The sequence below is a fragment of the Genypterus blacodes genome, unplaced genomic scaffold (assembly GCF_046128005.1).
Source record: "Genypterus blacodes isolate CSIRO-AG114 ecotype Tasmania unplaced genomic scaffold, CSIRO-AGI_Gbla_v1 ptg000019l_1, whole genome shotgun sequence".
NCBI classification, from domain to species: domain Eukaryota; kingdom Metazoa; phylum Chordata; class Actinopteri; order Ophidiiformes; family Ophidiidae; genus Genypterus; species Genypterus blacodes.
Window position 1 is genome coordinate 2014007 of NW_027466832.1, and position 18285 is coordinate 2032291.

General features: G+C 40.2%; 1 protein-coding gene across 1 annotated transcript; it reads left to right on the forward strand.

Annotated features, from left to right (window-relative positions):
• The first annotated feature begins 1555 nt into the window (after positions 1-1555).
• On the forward strand, positions 1556-14876 carry mep1ba (meprin A subunit beta a). The gene is made up of 14 exons (XM_076141551.1): positions 1556-1724; positions 1975-2002; positions 4615-4665; positions 4748-4791; positions 5056-5134; positions 5220-5337; positions 5546-5724; positions 6076-6294; positions 8488-8637; positions 10066-10281; positions 10553-10809; positions 10897-11107; positions 13327-13503; positions 14659-14876. Exons 1-14 carry the CDS (start codon positions 1683-1685, stop codon positions 14874-14876), a joined length of 1989 nt encoding a protein of 662 aa, XP_075997666.1. The 5' UTR covers positions 1556-1682.
• Positions 14877-18285: the final 3409 nt, after the last annotated feature.

The window sequence follows — 18285 nt, forward strand, 5'->3', positions numbered from 1 at the left end:
ACATCTCTATCCTTCTAGGATCAGCCACTCATGATGTCACAATAGCTAGCATGTGATGTCGTTATTCAAAAATGTTTTTTGGTTATTTTTAACAACACATTCCAAATAATCATGACTTTGACTATGTAAGGCAAAAAAATCAGGGAATAGTTCAGTAAAGGACTAAATTTGTGAAAAAAGCATTTGGCAGAAATGGCCTATACCAACATATGTAGCTCTCTAAATTGGTTGCCTAATGCTTGTCAAGCATAATTTTCTTCAAATGGCAATATACACCAATTCTGGTTGAGGGGAAAAAAATACAAGCGAACATTATAACTATAAAGCGTGTCGGGTTTGGACTACTAAAAATCTGAGCAAAAACAATAGAGATCGAGCAACTTCGTGTTTGGACCCCTAATTATGAAAATCTGTGTGGCTAAAAGTATTTTGCCACACATGCTGCACAGTTGTCAAACGAACCATAAGCATGTCAGTAAGAAATGGTTCAAGCTGAGGATCAAAGTTAAAGGGAACCTTGCACGCCAAGACCTGAACAGGAATTCTTTAATATTCTGTAATTCAAGTACCATACACTAAATGTAAATAATGTATTGCATAAACAACAGGAAATCCGTGTTATTTCAAATAGTTTTCATAGTAATCATAATCCAGTTCACCATTTTGTTAGACGTGGGCTATTGAAGAAGAACCTTTTTATTAACCCATTCCTGGGAAATTCAGTTTCCAAACACGTGCAGCTACACACAAATGCAGTTACATGAGTTTTAAATTCATGCCTCACACACATGCACACACATGCACTACAGGGGGGGAAAACAGGGCAGCCAAGCACACCAAACTCTAAACTGGCAACTCTCCAGCTGCCAGCTGCCAGTCCACCTGGGACTCTAACTAGGGATTGCACTTTGTAGATGAGTGTAAGTAGTGACATAGGTTTTTACTGGTCCACAATGCAATAAAAAGCATGTGCATGTTGATTAGCTGCATTCAGAGGGAAGGGGAGGGGCAGCACATAAGAAAGGCAAAATATAAAACTAATCTGAAATCTTATTTGTGTGAACCATTTTTGATCACTAGACACTAGACACAGATCATAGAACTACAAAATGGAAATATTTCATGTTGGACATAAACAAAGTGTTTGATATAAAGTAATGGAAAAATTAAATGTCTATGTTTATTGATTGGTGCAGAAATGGATTCCTTCACCACAGTCGACCACAAGTTTTTGACAAGGTCATATCAAATAAATGATGGTATATTATAATTAGTGTCTTAATTGAATACCCAGATGATAGAATGTGATGACGCTGGTGAGTGACTTTGATTAAATTCTCTGTTGATGATGATGGTTTAGATTAGAAAAGAGTCTTTGTATTTCTCACCCTGTAAACCTTTTGTGGTTTTGTTTGCTCATCTGCCAACAGCTTAAAATAGATAATTTCATCTGAATTTGTCTGAGCTACCAAGTCAAGCTGCTCCCTCAACATGCTATCTTACAGTGACCACAGTACATACAGTAGATGAACTGATCACAGCTATTAAATTAATTATTAATATCACAATCTTGCAATGTCCTTCAACCTGAGTCATAAAAATGTTCAGATAATGTGTTTCTCTACCTGGACCCAAACAAAGCCAGCCACAGTGAGAGGTGAGGCATCACTGAGTGTGGAATCATGAGTCTCACCTGGATGATTCTGCTCTTTGGCCTAGGACTGGTGAGTGAACACATTAAAGACATATATATACATTTATATTTCATCATCAATGCAAAACAAAGTAGCAGATGAATTTTATTTTCTGATATAACGCTAATTTATAATTCGCTAACTAATCAAATATTAGAATTGCTCTAAACCATTTTATTTTAGTGTTGTTATAGCATGTATATTGTGTTACTTTTTACACTATTTTTGTCAGGATATAAATCACACCATTCTTCTTTTTCCAAACTATTTTCTTCCACAGACAGCAGCCAAGCTGACAGGTGAAACTGGTGAGTTTGATATTCATATTGGTTATTGTCAAACGTCACAGGATTTCAAATGCGGGTGTAAAACCCGGCGGTCCGGCCCTTGGTCCAATGACAGCAGCCAATCGTAGTGGGGAAGGCTGGTTGAATTTCCACTGCGGCAATGTGAACTTGTTGTTATTAGTAGTTTGCGTGATCAATTAAGCCATATGTTTTCCATAATGCAGAGGTTAAATTCACATTACCGTGCACACGTGCTTAACAAGGTTTTCCTTTTAACTCAGAGACGTGTGTGCGTAGCTGTCCTGAAAACGCGGTTAACCATATTCTTATCAATTCAGAGGCCGTTCATGCGTGTTTGGCGAGCTATATTCTTATCAAATCCTATTCTCACCAGCTCAGGGGCATGGTGCGCGTAAGGTTCTCCAAGTACAATTTATCGATTCTATTTTCTATTCAGTGTCCGGTTTTCACCCTGATGGGGAAAGCAAACCCGAAAAGTCAGTTTGAGGACGAGGAAACGCAGGTGTCTCGAAAATACTGAAATCATAACATAAATGGTAACCCGAGGTCATCAATCATCAATTTATTTAACATTTGAACATTTGAAAGTCTCAGAATTAAACAAACATCACTAGTCATTAACACTTGAATTCCCATCACAAAGTATACCACAATCCAACTATACTTTTTGTATACGTCAAGAAGCAATGAGCAGTTGAGGCACTTTCCCTGTGAGCCGGGGCTCCCATGTAGTAACATGATCCCATGTAGTAACATGGGAGCCCTGGCTTACAGGGAAAACTTACTGGGAAACTCCATAAAGTCGAACACGCAAGGATAGCCGTTCACAGACGGAGATTACATGTAATAATCATTTATTAAAATATCAGTGATTCTATCCTCGGAAAATCACCTTCGTTAAGCGCTGATCTGATAGTCACTTCGCGTTTCAGAAAATCGACATGTGTTGTGGGAAATGTAGTTTATGGACAATTTACACTTAAAAGCTCTTTGGGCTCTATGGTCTTTTCATAATGAGATGCCATCAGGAGGATGGTGTAATTGCAATTTGAGGAAATTCTACAAATAAAAAAGAAAAAATACAAAGTTAGAAATTGTACATTTAAATATCATATACAGTATATATATATATATATATATATATATATATATATATATATATATACAGTATATATATTAATTACACCCAAGTGGAGACGCGCATCGCTGCTTCAATGGCAGACATCTCGGGGTGGATGTCGAAGCACCACCTGAAGCTCAACCTAGACAAGACTGAGATGGTGGAAGGGCTGCCCGCACCGAGACCTGGCCATCACCATAGATGACTCCGTGGTGACGTCTACTCGGACCGCGAGGAATCTGGGTGTGACCCTGGACGACCAACTGTCGTTCTCGGCAAACATCGCTTCGGTGACGCGTTCCTGCAGATTCCTCCTCTACAACATCCGGAGGATTCGTCCCTTCCTCACCGACAAGGCAGCGCAGGTGCTGATCCAGGCTCTTGTCATCTCCCGACTGGACTACTGCAACTCCCTCCTTGCTGGCGCCCCGGCTTCCGCCATCAGACCTCTGGAGCTCGTCCAGAAAGCTGCTGCTCGTCTGGTGTTCAACCTTCCCAAGTTCTCCCACACAACTTGCCTTCTCCGTTCTCTACACTGGCTCCCTGTAGCTGCTCGCATCCAGTTTAAGACTCTGGTGCTAGCCTACAGGGCAGTGAAAGGAACAGCTCCTTCATACCTCCAGGCTATGGTCAAGCCCTACACCCCTGGCCGACCACTTCGCTCTGCTGCCTCCAGGCGGCTGGCTGTCCCGGCGCTCAGCGGCCCCTGCTTGCGATCGATGCGGTCACGGCTTTTCTCTGTCCTGGCACCTCAGTGGTGGAATGATCTTCCGACTGATGTCAGGACAGCGGAGTCGCTGCCCATCTTTCGCCGCAGGCTGAAGACCCATCTCTTCAAGAAACACTACCCGGATCCTCCCTCTTAGGACATCACCTACTCTGTCCTAGCTCTTCTGATGCTCTTGTTTTCTAATCTTTCATTTCTAATTTGTCCTTTTTTCTCATTCATCATAGTACCTAACTTATTGCACTTCTACTCTAGCTCTAGTTATGCTCTTAGCTGTTGGTTTAGGAAGGAAATGCGCTTACGATTTCTTGTGACCTGAAGTTCTTTTATCTACCTTTGTTGAACACACTTATTGTAAGTCGCTTTGGATAAAAGCGTCTGCTAAATGACCGTAAGTAATGTAATGTAATGTAATTAACATGACTAAACAACACATCCAACCAAAACTGAAGTTCAGCTTGATTCTTTATTAATAATAATTTCATAAATAATATCAGCAAAGCAAAGAAGAAACACCAATGAGTGTGTTTCATTTCTTTTTTGTTCTAATTTGATTGCATTATGAAAGTTTCAAAGTGTTTGCAACTTGGCTTTAATTATCATTTCAGATGGTCAGATTGTTCGTGTTGTTGAACTGAACCTGTTCAAGATGCTGCATCATCATGCCACAAACAAACTTTGGACCTTAAGCCCTTTTATCTTGTAATAACATACTTTTCATCTCAGCTTTTGATTGTGTTATTGCATTCTTTCTTACCTCTTTAGAAATCGATGTTGATCAAGGCCAGGACTGGGACATCTTTAGCATCAATGAAGGTTCGATTAACATTTTTAGTTATTAGTCCATATCCCGCTATAATGTAATAAGGTTATCACCCAAGACAATTTTCTTTTGCAGACACCGGACTGGACCTGTTAGAGGGAGATATAGAGTGGGATGATGTGAGTTTGGCTGTTGCATGAGTGTTGCGTGTGTTTGCTGCTACTCTGCAGTAATGTTCATATTCATGCAGCTATGTGGACAGAATGAATGTCACCACTGCAGCTCACTAAACATACAGATGAAATGGTGGAAAGCAGATGTGTTATTTTGAGATAGTATTACTTGATTATGAGTCTGGAAAACCTGTGATTTCACACTTTGCGGTACTTATTTCACACATGCAAATTGGTTCACTCTCTGTGTGTTTTCCTCATTCTAATTAGTCAGAGAGCAGAAACTCCATCATTGGAGATAAGTATCGCTGGCCATCAACCATTCCTTACTACCTAGAGGATAGTCTGGGTGAGACACTGTTATTTGAAAAGTCACATTCATTCTGGAGTTACCAAGTTGGGGTCTTGCTAATGTGTGTGTGTTAAATGTGTAGAGATGAATGCAAAAGGAGTGATCCTGAAGGCCTTTGACCAATACAGGCTGAAGAGCTGCATTGACTTCACACCATGGAAAGGAGAGGAGAACTACATTTCTGTGTTCAAAGGCAGTGGGTGAGCATTTGTTGAGTCAGGCTTCAGTATCAGGGTTTTATTCATTCATATACACTGGATCATTAACAACTGACAGCTTTTTTCATGGTACGAAAACAAACGGGTTTTGATGATTGTGTGATGTTTGTTGACGCTGTCTGTATGTCCAGGCCCCTAAAGTCCATATTCGAGAGATTTGCATCACACTCAACCCTCTTCCTCTCAACAGGTGTTTCTCCTCTGTAGGTAACCAGCACGTGGGAAAGCAGCGGCTCTCCATTGGTAGAAACTGTGACCGCCTAGGAACCGTTGAGCATGAGTTCTTGCACGCCCTCGGCTTCTGGCATGAGCAATCCAGATCTGATCGGGATGACTATGTAAACATCATGTGGGATCAAATTGAACCTGGTAAAATAATCAGTAACACTTCAAATTCGTTTTTTTATTAAGTCATCAAGTAATTTATGAAACATAAGCAAAACAGTATCAGAATCAGAATCAGATTCACTTTATTTGCCAATTAAGTTTGCACTTAAGAGGAATTTGCTGTGGTTCTGGGTGCGAACATATAACATATAGAAAAAGACAACAGAAAACAACATATAAAACAACATAAAACAACATGTACAAACAGCAGCTTGGTGAATACTTAAATTAAAAACACACTAAATTAAATTAAATAAGTTATATATATATATATACATTTTATATATATAATTTATAGAAAGTGGTAACGGTGTATGTGTGTGTGTTCCTCAGGCAAAGAGCACAACTTCAAGACATATGATGACACACTGTCCAGTACCCTGGGTATCCCTTATGACTACGGCTCTGTGATGCATTACAGTAAAACATCATTCAACATTGCCTCTGATCCCACAATCATGACCAAGATCCCTGAGTTCATAGATGTGATTGGTCAGAGGATGGGCTTCAGCGTCAGTGATCTAACCAAGCTTAACCGCCTCTACAACTGCAGTAAGTTATTGGTCACTCAAATCATCAATGGGTCAGCAGATGCAGTCAATAGTTAATTAATCAATCACCACATCAAACAAACTAACCGTGGCTCATGACATGCATCTAGTTAAAAATCAAAACAGGCCAGGCTAATTTAAATTCTCCCAGTTCGTCCTAGATCTATGTCTTTTTACTGTTCACTGTTCAGTTTTAATGGGACTCAGGGGAGCTGGGTTTCCACAAAATGTTGCTTGCTGTTAAATACTGGTTGCTAAGGAGCTGCAGCACTTTAATACAGTCCACAAATTCCTTGTTCTACTGAGCTCGTTCTGGCAGTCAGCATTGCATGTGATGTACATTGAAGTTATTCAGGAAACCTGTAGTAATAAATCTGGAACATTCAAGCATTTATGCCCACAGGGAGGCATGTTCTCTGAGTAAGGCGATTAAGTATTGTCCTTCCTATCCCTTCCATTTGCCAAGTGCTACAGTGCCACTCATTGGACATTATCAGCTTCAGTTTGTTTTTATTGTCTGTTCATGGCAATCGATTATATTTTAGACCCATCAAAATAAGTAATCAAAATCCTGGTATGGATTGTCTCAGGTGTACATCCATGAAATCCATTGTGGCGATAAGCTGCACAGACCTTGTCTGCGTTAGCTATCTTGACAAAACATTGTACACACATAATCACCGCATTTTGTTAACACCAGCTTTCATATTGTGACGACATGTGCACTTCAATAAAAGTTGAAGCAAGACAAGTCTATGCTTTAATAATGCTAAAGAATTTTTGTCTCAATTCAATGCTATCGCTGCTGTTATGTCCATCCTGTCACCTATCATGATAAAATAGGCCTTTAGGTCTTTTTCAGCTGTTCAAATAAATATTTGTTCACATGTATTTTTCAGTGGAACTAAAGAAACATCTGAAATACATACTGCATTAACCCAAACACAGTGAAAGTAAAGTAAAGAGAAGTGCTATTTGACTCATTGATGCCTAAAAAAAGGGCAGCATATTCTTCTATCTCTTTTTTTTACTATGTTTTATTGAAGCAAACATTTTACATGACATTGCGCGTACAATTAAAGGATATTTTGGAGATAATTTTTTATACAGAAAGAGGGGGAAAGGGAGAGAGAGAGGAAGAGAGACAGAAGGAAGGTTGTATTGTTATTACTGTTGTTGTTAAACTTTACACGTAGACCCTACGGTAAAATAGGCAATATGAGGTACAAATAGATTGAAATTAAAACAGCCGGCTGCGACAGCCGCTGGAGGTTGTGAGAACATGGCACAGTAGTGTGGGCGCAGAGTCCTGGATGGCATCAGTGATGTTGATGCGATGTTGATGCGATGATCTCATGAGGTAAATACAGTTTTTACAGGATGATGTCAAACAGCACTGTAGGCTACTACAAATCGCATCATAGGCTGTGGTAAAGAGAGAAACAAAAAAACCCCCAAAAAAAACAGGTCATCCCACCCAACCCATCCCCGCCTCACACAACCCCACATCCATACAACCCCGTCCTGGCCCGCCTAAGATGTAAAATGAAAAAATAAAAAGGAACTGTTGGGTGTTCAGCCTTACAGTCACTGGTCTGTCATAGCCTGTAGATCTGTGAAGTAAGAGAGAAATGGTTGCCATCTCTGATAGAATATCAGTGTGGCCCCTCATAGTGTACTTGGTTTTCTCGAGTTTAAGAAAATAAATTGTATCCTTCAGCCTTTGCGAAATAGAGGGAGGGGCAAGGGATTTCCAATGCAGGAGCAGGCTGCGTCTAGCAAGCAGGTGTAGGGATTAGGTGTTAAATTGGCGTGAGTCAGATAGGGTAGCGAAGATGGCAATATAAGGGGAGGGTTGAACTTGCATTCCCAATATGGTAGACAATGTGTTGAAGTAACCGGACTAGTAGTTGTGGAGGCTGGGGCAGAGAAAAAACATGTGGCTTAGGTTACAGTGAGGCTTCGAACCTCTATTACATTTGACCCTGTGTAAGACCTTAAACTGGATGAGAGCGAGACGAGCAAAGGATGACCCAATGACAGTATGACAGTATGTAGAATGCGTATGACTTCGTCCCATCAGTCTATGTCTAGATGGATATTCTTCTATCTCTGTCTGTCTCTATTTCTCTCTCTCACCCACTAACACAAACACCAAGGAATGTGAAAATATTCTCTCCAATTGTCTTCACAGCCACTTCCTCTGCCTTTGTGGACAGCTGTAACTTTGAAGAGCAAGATGTCTGTGGGATGATTCAGGGGCCTGGCAACGCTCAGTGGGAACGACACAACGCTGTGAGTGGAGGCCCTCAGAGTGACTTCACCAATATGGGAGAATGCAAAGGTGATCTTAAAAAGGTTTCAGCCACCCAATAGTGTGTACATTATTACATATGCATGTCTGGCAGCTTCTAGCCCAGAAAGTATTGAAAAATACCAATTATGACCTGGTAAATTAAATTAAAGTAGAGTACGACATGATGCACAAAATATGGACAAAAGCCAACATTCCTGATATAACTCAACACATTCCTAATCAACCCCCCCCCCCCCCACAAATTATAAAAACAAAAACAGCACAAACGTGACAGTCCCCGATATAAAACCAAAGCTCCTTTTCCTAGATGTGCCATTTGATCCCAACATCTGCTGCCTGATGTTCCCAGATAAGAATCAGAGGCTACCAAAAAAAAGGCCATATCCATATCCATATCCATATCCAAATCATCATAACAGCTTGCTTTGCATTCAGGAGGTAGTGGGAGATCTGTCACTCACTTGTTTTTGATTCAACATCTCCCTTGATTATTGACTCCCATTATTATTAACAATGGAACCGTATTCTCTTGGCTCCTATGATTACATTTCTCACATGTTGATTGAGTCTTTGAGTTGTACAGTCCTTAAACTGCATTTGACTTTGTCAAGCATTGGCAAAAAAGAGTTAACTAGTTTGAAAGCTTCATCCCAGTTCCTTCTGCCATTTGCCTCATGCCTCTACGGAGCCTGAAGGCATGCAAGTCTAAATAGTGAGTGTCCTGGGGATTACTGTGTAGAAGTTTGTTGTGAATTTCCCCTTATATGGATTTATCTGCTGAGAGGAAGAACAATTCAGACAGAGAAAGAGAGAGAGAGAGAGAGAGAGAGAGAGAATGAGCCACAGAAACATGTCAAATAATCCTATCATTGCCATTCGCTTATCTAGCTTCAAAGGTTGTCGCCTGAGCTGATTTACACCACCAACCTGTACAAAGTACCAGCTGGCACTCAGGGACAAATTAATTACAGAATAAAAATTATTAGGGGCATATAATTATTAATCTAACCTGGCAACAACATTAGTATTTAATTGCTTTAGAGGTGAAGAAATGTTGTGCTGTGGCCTTGCTCACATGGACTTGTTTGTGACCTACATGAACTGGGCAGTGGTGGTAAACATTTTTAGCTGCTGGAACTAGAAACCCTGGACAACTTAATTCATATCTAAAGCCCCAGGCAAAAACATTACAAACCATGTGATGCCTCATCCAAATGTAGCAGCCTTTCTGGGCCTTAAAGAGACAGCAGCTAAAACTGCATGTTGCCATTCATTGTGCACAGTGGTTGAGCAAGGTTGAGTAGAAATGGATCGTTGTTGTTTTGTACAATAGAGCATTATAAATGTAGACCCAAAATGAAAATTAGAAAATGGAAAACTGAATAATACATTCAATACAGTACACCCACATTAATATGATAACCATTACAATTTTGGGGTTCTTCTGGCTCTCAGGAAAAGGCTTCTACATGCACTTCAGCACAGCCACTGTTCAGGCCGGTGAGAGTGCATCACTTGAGACTCGGGTGCTATATCCTAAATCTGGATCCCAGTGTCTGCAGTTCTTCCTCTATAACACTGCTGCAACCGATGATGTTCTAAACATTTGGGTGCAAGAGTCTGACAAGGACAACACCAGAGGGAGACAGAAGCTCATCAAGACCATTTCAGGTAAAGAATTAAAGTATATTAACTCAAAAATGTGATTCTAAAATGTATTATGTACAGTCTACAACAGTGTAAGAGATCCTTCAGGGGAGCCTCCAAAATTGAGCTTTAGTAGTATGGCTTTCTATACAGAGATTTATTGACACATAAATGATGCACCAACCCAACGTGCATTTTTGAGGTACGCTGGTTTCTGTCACTTTGTGCCTAAGAAATGGTTGCAAATGATACTGTATGATATTATAAGTAAACTACTTCTGCTTACATGTTACAGGAGGTGCCATGGGCTCCTGGGAGTTGCACAATGTAAACCTGGATGTGAGACATAAAGCCCGTGTCATTTTTAGAGGAGTTAGGGGAACTAAACACTCCACAGGAGGTTTCTCTTTAGATGATATTAATCTGTCATCCACAAGCTGCCCTCAGCACATCTGGCACATCCGCAACATCTCTAACCTTCTGGCCACCACACCAGCAGGGACCAAAACATACAGCCCTCGTTTTCTGTCGCCAGCAGGCTACAGCTTCCAGGTGAAGGCTAGTAACTGTTAGACACTTGCAGATGCAGTCTCGGATCCAGAAAGTTGATTTCATACCTTATTTGTCTATGGTCCATAGGTAGGTGTGTACCTGAATGGAAGAAGTGACCGCCCAGGGTACATGGCTCTCTATTTCCACCTGACCTCAGGCCCCAATGACCACAATCTCAAGTGGCCTTGTCCGTGGCAGCAGGCAACCATGGCCCTGATGGATCAGCAGTCAGACATCAGGCAGCAAATGAACATGCACCGTATGGTCACCACTGACCCTTCCAAACTATCCTCTGATGGTAAGAGCAGGTGTGAGTGTGCATGAATTGGTAATTGTGTGAGTGGGGAGATGTTTGGAGATGATCAAAGAGGTGTTTCTCAACATCCAATGAATTTCTTTCCCATGTGCTCCCCAATTTCTATTGCCCTATTCCTTTACCCTTGCCTGCCTTGTCACAACTTGGCCCTCACTGTCTGCCAGGTGTAGATAGCCACAATCTACTTACGTGACATGGTTGTCACCACCCACCTATTTCAAGCCAAGTCAAGACATGTCAAATTTATTTCTAGAGCCCAATATCACATCAATATAATGTCTCAAAACGCTTTACAGAGCCACAACAAGAAGAAATTCACAACCCAGCCCAAAGCTATTTAGGACAGGGGTGTCCAAACTTTTTAGTGGCTCCAACAGTCTGTGTGTACTACAAAGGATTGAGAGAACTGATAGCTTTTCACCATTGGGGGTCCGAGTAAACATGTATGTGACAAGACATTTATGTAAATGTACAGTTGCGTATTGTCTGCATAAGAATGAAAATCTATGCCAAATCTAAGAAGGAAGGAAGCATGGGAATTGAAACAATTCAGAAACAGTACAGAAACCTGTGGAATCTTTACAAGGTAATGAGACGTATTGGTATTATGTAATGAAACAAAGAAACCATGACCAGTCATGAGAAGTTGCTGGTGCAGAACGGATCCCTCTGCCAGCTTCCCACCTTCAGACACAGCCAGTTGTAATAATCTTTAGTTTTGTGTTTTTCTTCATCTCTCGACGCTACCTTATTCTAGTTTCCCTTGCAGTTAACACCTGACTCTTGTTGATCTTTTCTTTTGTTGTTTGGCATTATCTTTGGTTTGTTTAACCTTCTTCTATAACGTTTTTTTTTAGTCTGCAGACTAGCTGACAAATGTATCAATTTGCTGAGAATGGTGGTCTGCCATGGTTTACCCAGAGATGCGTGCCAAAACAGCAAAAAAGAATCAGTGGTATGACGTATACCAGCGGTCTCCAAATTTTTTTTGTCTCTGAGAGCTACTTTGACAAAATAAAAGTGTCTGAGAGCTACTTATGTTTTACATTAATAGTAACATTTATCAACATGGCTGATTCTCCACCCAAACCAGCTGAATAAGTGTCTTTTGTGTGAACATTTACACACACACAAACAGTCACATTTTCTATCAAAATGCACTTCAATTCAGCAACATGAGCATGTTTTTTCTGTATACATTTTCAGTGTCAAGCTCACCCTAATAAATTCACATCATATTAATCTCATGGAAAAGAAAACATTTTTTGTCTGTCCACATATCACTGTCACAATTTCCCTTCACTTTCCCTGTAATTCAGGGAATTCCCTGTAGTTCCCATATCATCTGTACTTCACATGCATTCAGTCTGCTCTGATGTTAGTGAGATGACAGAGAGTATGGTACTATTTTCATGAGGAATTTAAATAGTTTTGGAATGTTCTTGCAGTGAAGCAGGTTCTCTGTCGTACAGTTTTGGAATGTTATCCTGTTTGGAAGAACATACACGGTATTGAGAGCCTGGGTGGAGCTTCTAAATCCCAACAGTTGTAGAAGCACTGACAGGCACGCTAGCCTGCCTTTTTTCTTCCAACTGAACTGTTGGATGCACAGTTCTCATGTCTGTAAAGGTTTTTTGTGGACCCTGTTGACATGACGGCTTAATTCTGCAAATTCTGCATTCTGCCTTTATGTTGTCACAATTGTTAAAATGCATCCAAATGCTGCTTTTTTACCAGCTGTCACTCATCTTTTCGCGCACTGCACTCACCGCACTTCTCTCTCTCTCTCTGCGTATCTCTGTCCTGCTCTGTACCTGTAGTAGACCAAGACCATCCTATCATTCTGTCTTGTATTAAGTTGCAGAAAAAATCAAAACTGCTCTTGGCTGGGAGCCGGCTCCCATCGTTCACCTAAAAGAGATCATGATGTGTTGATGTGGAACGACACATCATGCCCTGCTTGCAGCCAGAAAGTCCCGTGAAAAGTTGCTATGGACTTTGGTGAAGTGGCACTCCACAGACGCGTTCGCACCACCTCGCCAGCGACCTGTTGGAGATCACTGACGTATACAATACTAATGGAAAATTTGCATTAAATTTGATTGATTATCACTTTAATGAGAGAACTAGACTAACTACACGATAAATGCATTTAAAAACTATATTATTGAGATTATTCACAGTCCACCTGTTTGTTTTAGATACAGAGTTTTACTGGGACGATCCGAGGAAAGTGGGATCTAAAGTGACAGAGACTGACGGACAAGTCTACTATCGAGGACCAGGCACTGGAACGAGCACCTTCCTCACCCACAGCCGACTGAAGGGCCGAAAATTCATCAAAGGGGATGACGCCTTCTTCCTCTTCAGTTTGGATGGTATGAAATCATCTATACGTAATTGATGGTTAAGTATGGAAACGAGAGTGTGCTATCCTACATACACACTGCCGTTTCTTCCTGAAACATCACTGGTGAAAGCACCACTAATCAGCTGAGGCAGGCAGTCAGACAGACAATGTCATCGCAGTCTCCTCAGACTGTTTGTTTACAAACTTTGATTATGCAGCAATAAAGACAATAAATCAGCTACTTTAACATCATGTTTACACCTTAATGTGATTGAAACCAGCACAAACTGAAGAATATTTACACTGAGTAACATACCTAGATTATGAGACTGTAAATAGATTTGTTCAGGCAAGCAAACTTCTTCAGAGAACCCTGACTGAAACTCTGGTCGTAACACATCTCATTTTATACTCTCAATGACACCTTCCTGCTTTTGTGGTCCATCCCAAAAGCATACACCCAATTTAATTTTTTCCGGTTAATCACTATCTTATTTTTATTGGTGTCTCATTTCTACAGCTCTATAATGGTCATTCATTTATGTTTTTGTCTAGTCATCAGTTTTGTCTTCTTCTCTGCATTGTTCCAGGACACCTTCCTCCTCCTCCTTCCACCTTCTTGTTCTGGCATTTTATTCTGCCACTGTCATCTTTTATTTATATCTTAGATTTCTATATTTAGACTTTTTAAACCATAACATATATTGATATGATTTGTGTTTCATATATTTATATAATATTACAACCTCAGTGATATGTTATTATGAGATTAAGCAACTAGTCATTTGTACCTGGAGAACAACAGAATCCTATTGATTTCGTTCATGCCAATGCCTGAATTGAATTTGTGCCTTTGATGACAGTATGGACAATTGAGGCAAGCCATGTGCCCTCCTGTGCCATGGCAGTAATGCCAGCTGGTCAGAGAAACAGAGCTGTTTGCTAGTAATATATTATAGATATAATAAGGCAGAGATCAATTGCCAAGTGTTTAATGCTAAAACGCGCATCAGGCTTCTAATTTACAAGGAATGTATGTGTTTTGTATGACTGGTCATATTCTGGCTTATCAGAATACATTAACACATATTGTGCTGTATCTGAAATGTAGTTGTGAGATTAAGACACCTAATTATATATGATCTAATTATAAAATGATCTGATTTTGCTTTTTTTCCACCAGACATATCTGATCTGCTGATAACCCAGCCTTTACCTCGCTCAGCTGACCATGCTGATGCCATTTCGGTTAAGGCTGCAGTACAGGGGCCTGGTAATAACCTCTCAATGGTTACAGCCATCACTGTATCTGTGTCAGCAGCAACTGTGGCAATTGCTCTTGTAATTCTTATGAACGTCTGGAGAATGAAGAGGAGGAGACACCAGGAGAGTGACTCATGATTGGATACTTGGAACTGAAAGTGAGTGAAATGACATGTCTGTCTCTGTCGGCCGAATGTAAGATTTCCTCATTAGAAAATGAAAGTGTACTTGCTGTATGTATGGTGGGAGGAATTCCCAGATAAACCTACACTGATTGAAGAGTGAGTGAAAGCCACTGTGTGAAGCAAAAGCCACAAACTACTGGGATTGCTGTGTTTAAGTCCACCAAAAACATGTAGAGAATTAAAAAAAAAAATTATTAACCACAACAAACTGAAAATTAGTTTTTTATTATTAATTGGATTTTTCAAATGCAGATATCAATGCACACATACAAGGCTGGAAGAGATACTAGCTTTGTGCAGCTCAAGTGTTCATACACTCACCACAAACCACAAATGTAGATGCAGTTTGTCCCATTTATGAGATTTCGTACTGAGAGTTTTCTATCATTGCAGGTGGACCGACCTAAGGATTTCCTGATCACAATGTTTCCAGACAGCCTAAATTACTTCATAATCTGATAATCTTCAATAAAAAAATTTGACAGCATTAACCAGTAACTTGTTTGTTAATTTCATTATAACTGCCTGATAATCAGTAGTAGCTATAGTTAATCTCACCTGCATCAAAGCCACCAGAACATTTCAAACACGTGTCCAATACAACTAATTCCCCACAAAACACCAGTAAATGTTCCCCACCGACGCTTGAAAAACACTGAACTAACTTATTAAACAACTAAAAACATACATCCATTGCTTTCAATTTTGACAGAAAAAATGTCTTCCATCACTACTTGGAAAGGTTGATGTGATCAAAGCTATAGGCCACTCGTTCCGTGGTGTTTGACATCTCCCAATTTCAAGTTGTGATGTGTCCTGTGCCACCCCGCCTTGGATAAGGAGTGCTAATGTATTCGTTCCTCCAGCAATTCAAGAATTCAATTCAATTCAATTTTTTTATAGCGCCAAATCACAACAAACGTTATCCCAAGGCACTTTACATGCAGAGCATTTAAAGAAGTAGAGTTAGTAGAATGCAGTGGTAATGCAACGACATGGATATGCAGATAGAGAGGGGAGGAGGAGAGAGGGGCTCAGTGCATCATTGGAAAGTCCCACAGCAGTCTAGGCCTATAGCAGCATAACTAGGGGCTGGTCTAAGGCAAGCATGGCTGGCCCTAACTATAAGCTCTATCAAAAAGGAACGTTTTAAGCCTGCTCTGCCTCCCATTCTACTTTTGGAGATACTAGGAACCACAAGTAAGCCCGCATTTTGGGAGTGAAATTACTGGAAGACATTCAAGCGAAGCTAAACTTGATGATATGATCCCCTTTCCTAGTTTTGGTTAGGACAGGTGTAGCTGCATTCTGGACTAACTGGAGAGTCTTTAGAGACTTATTAATATAATTATATAATATATATATTATATCAGATTGGCCACGGCTTGATAAATTATATGGCCATCAGCATCATTGTCAGGGATGAAAGTGCAGCAGGACACGCCCACAAGCACACAAACGCCCCCCTGGGGAGCGGTGATTTGATTTAAAACAATGTGATTTTGGAGGCTCATCACTCTAAGTGCGGTCAGTTCAGATTTTCTAGTTCAGTTCACTAGCTATGGAAGGATTGAGGATGTCGTATTGAAGGCGGTACTCTTTCCAACCGTGACCCATGGGACCGGAGACAAGGTCACCTTCTGACGGACCATAATTTGTGATCAAGAGGGACAGCTGAACCCTACAGTCTGTCATTTTCTCGATAAGGGGGAGCAAAATGTTTGATCTGATCTGAACTAATGGCCCTCAGGCATGGTATTGTGTTTGCGGGTTGATATGTTCAGGTGAGGGTTGTTCTTTTGTGGCCTTTGGTCTCAAGTCAAACCCCTTGCATCTTAGACCTGGACCTGGACCTAAGTCATAACAAATTCCAAGGAATTAATCTGAAATACACAACCCAATAATTCCTGCACAGCCTCAAAACATTGTAGAGAAGAACGAAAAGTTTAATGTAACCTCATTTCCAAAAGACAGTATAATTCCTTGAGGCAAGATGTGATTACTGGTATCTGCTGATCCCCTAAGTAAATTCCATCTGATGTATAAAAACATGTTGCAAAAAGTGTTCTGAAAAATTGAAGGTTGTACTCAAAATGTAATTGTTACTCATCATGTATTGTGGTGTATTCCATGACTGATGATTAAAACACCTACACACGCTGTGAAGAAAACAAGCAGTTGTTTAATGAGACAGGACAAGACATATAAACTTTATTGCTGAAAATCATTCCTGTGCATGTATGAATTTTTGGACCTCTTTTTGGTGATCCAAAATTTCCTTCTCTTTTTTATCTTCAGTTATTCTTCAAGAATTACATACACAGAAGAAGCCGAACAATTCTCGACAGTGGGCTTCATTACATCAGCTGATGAGGGGTTCTTAACAAACATTGAAACTATCAGCAGCGTCCTGAAAAACCTTGTTTTTATCTTCCTTAACCGGCTCTTAATACCTCCCAGGACTTATCATCAACAATACTCATTTTCAACCCCCTTTTCTCTTTCACATGAAGGGTACTGACTGCAATGTCAGCTAATATCTATATGTAAATGTAGGAGACATGATTATTCTACCTGGAAGGTGTTTCTGTGTTACAATAATAAAATACGACTATACGATTGGTTGAGTTTCCTTTAACCAAATCCCATCATATGTATCTGTAAAGTTTCATGAGTTATGTTGATCAAACAGTGCTAGTAGAAAAGCTTTGTGTAGATCCTCAAAAAATTGGCAATTTTAACAAATCCATTATGTTGTCCATCATTAACCCACAAATATGCCATTAAGGCTGGAGGGAAAAATACTTCTTCACTATATGCACGTTTCATGTTCCTTCAGAAGTTGAATTGGTCATGGTCTAGCAGTCATGTTCCAAAGTAGAGCCTGTGAATGGTCATTTCCAGGTAAGGGTGAGCTACGTCCACCTCTCCTTTCATAGCTGCAGGCAGGGATTCTTTTTGTAAGACCCATATCTATCCCCAAGCCTATCCTCTCCATATGCACAGTGCTAGAGCGACAGGGCCTATGTTTGTGGTTTTTATTTCAGGGAATCTGGAAGTCCCTTTTATTATCTTTTTTTTTAAATCTGCTTTTTATAGTGACCATTTATATTTTAAAGACATGTACCAGGGTCAACTGGGGCCTGAGTGATTATTAAGTAAATAAATAACAAGGGACATCAGGTCATTCAAGCAGATTATTTATTGTGAGATTTTGAACCACAGTACCATGATTGTCACTCATGACTCTTGGAAGGCTGTAAAACGAACTGAGTGCATAGAGTCTGTGTCACCTGTGGGTCATTTCAACAAGCAGAACTCATTATGTAATATATTTCTAATATGAAATGCCTATTTGCATA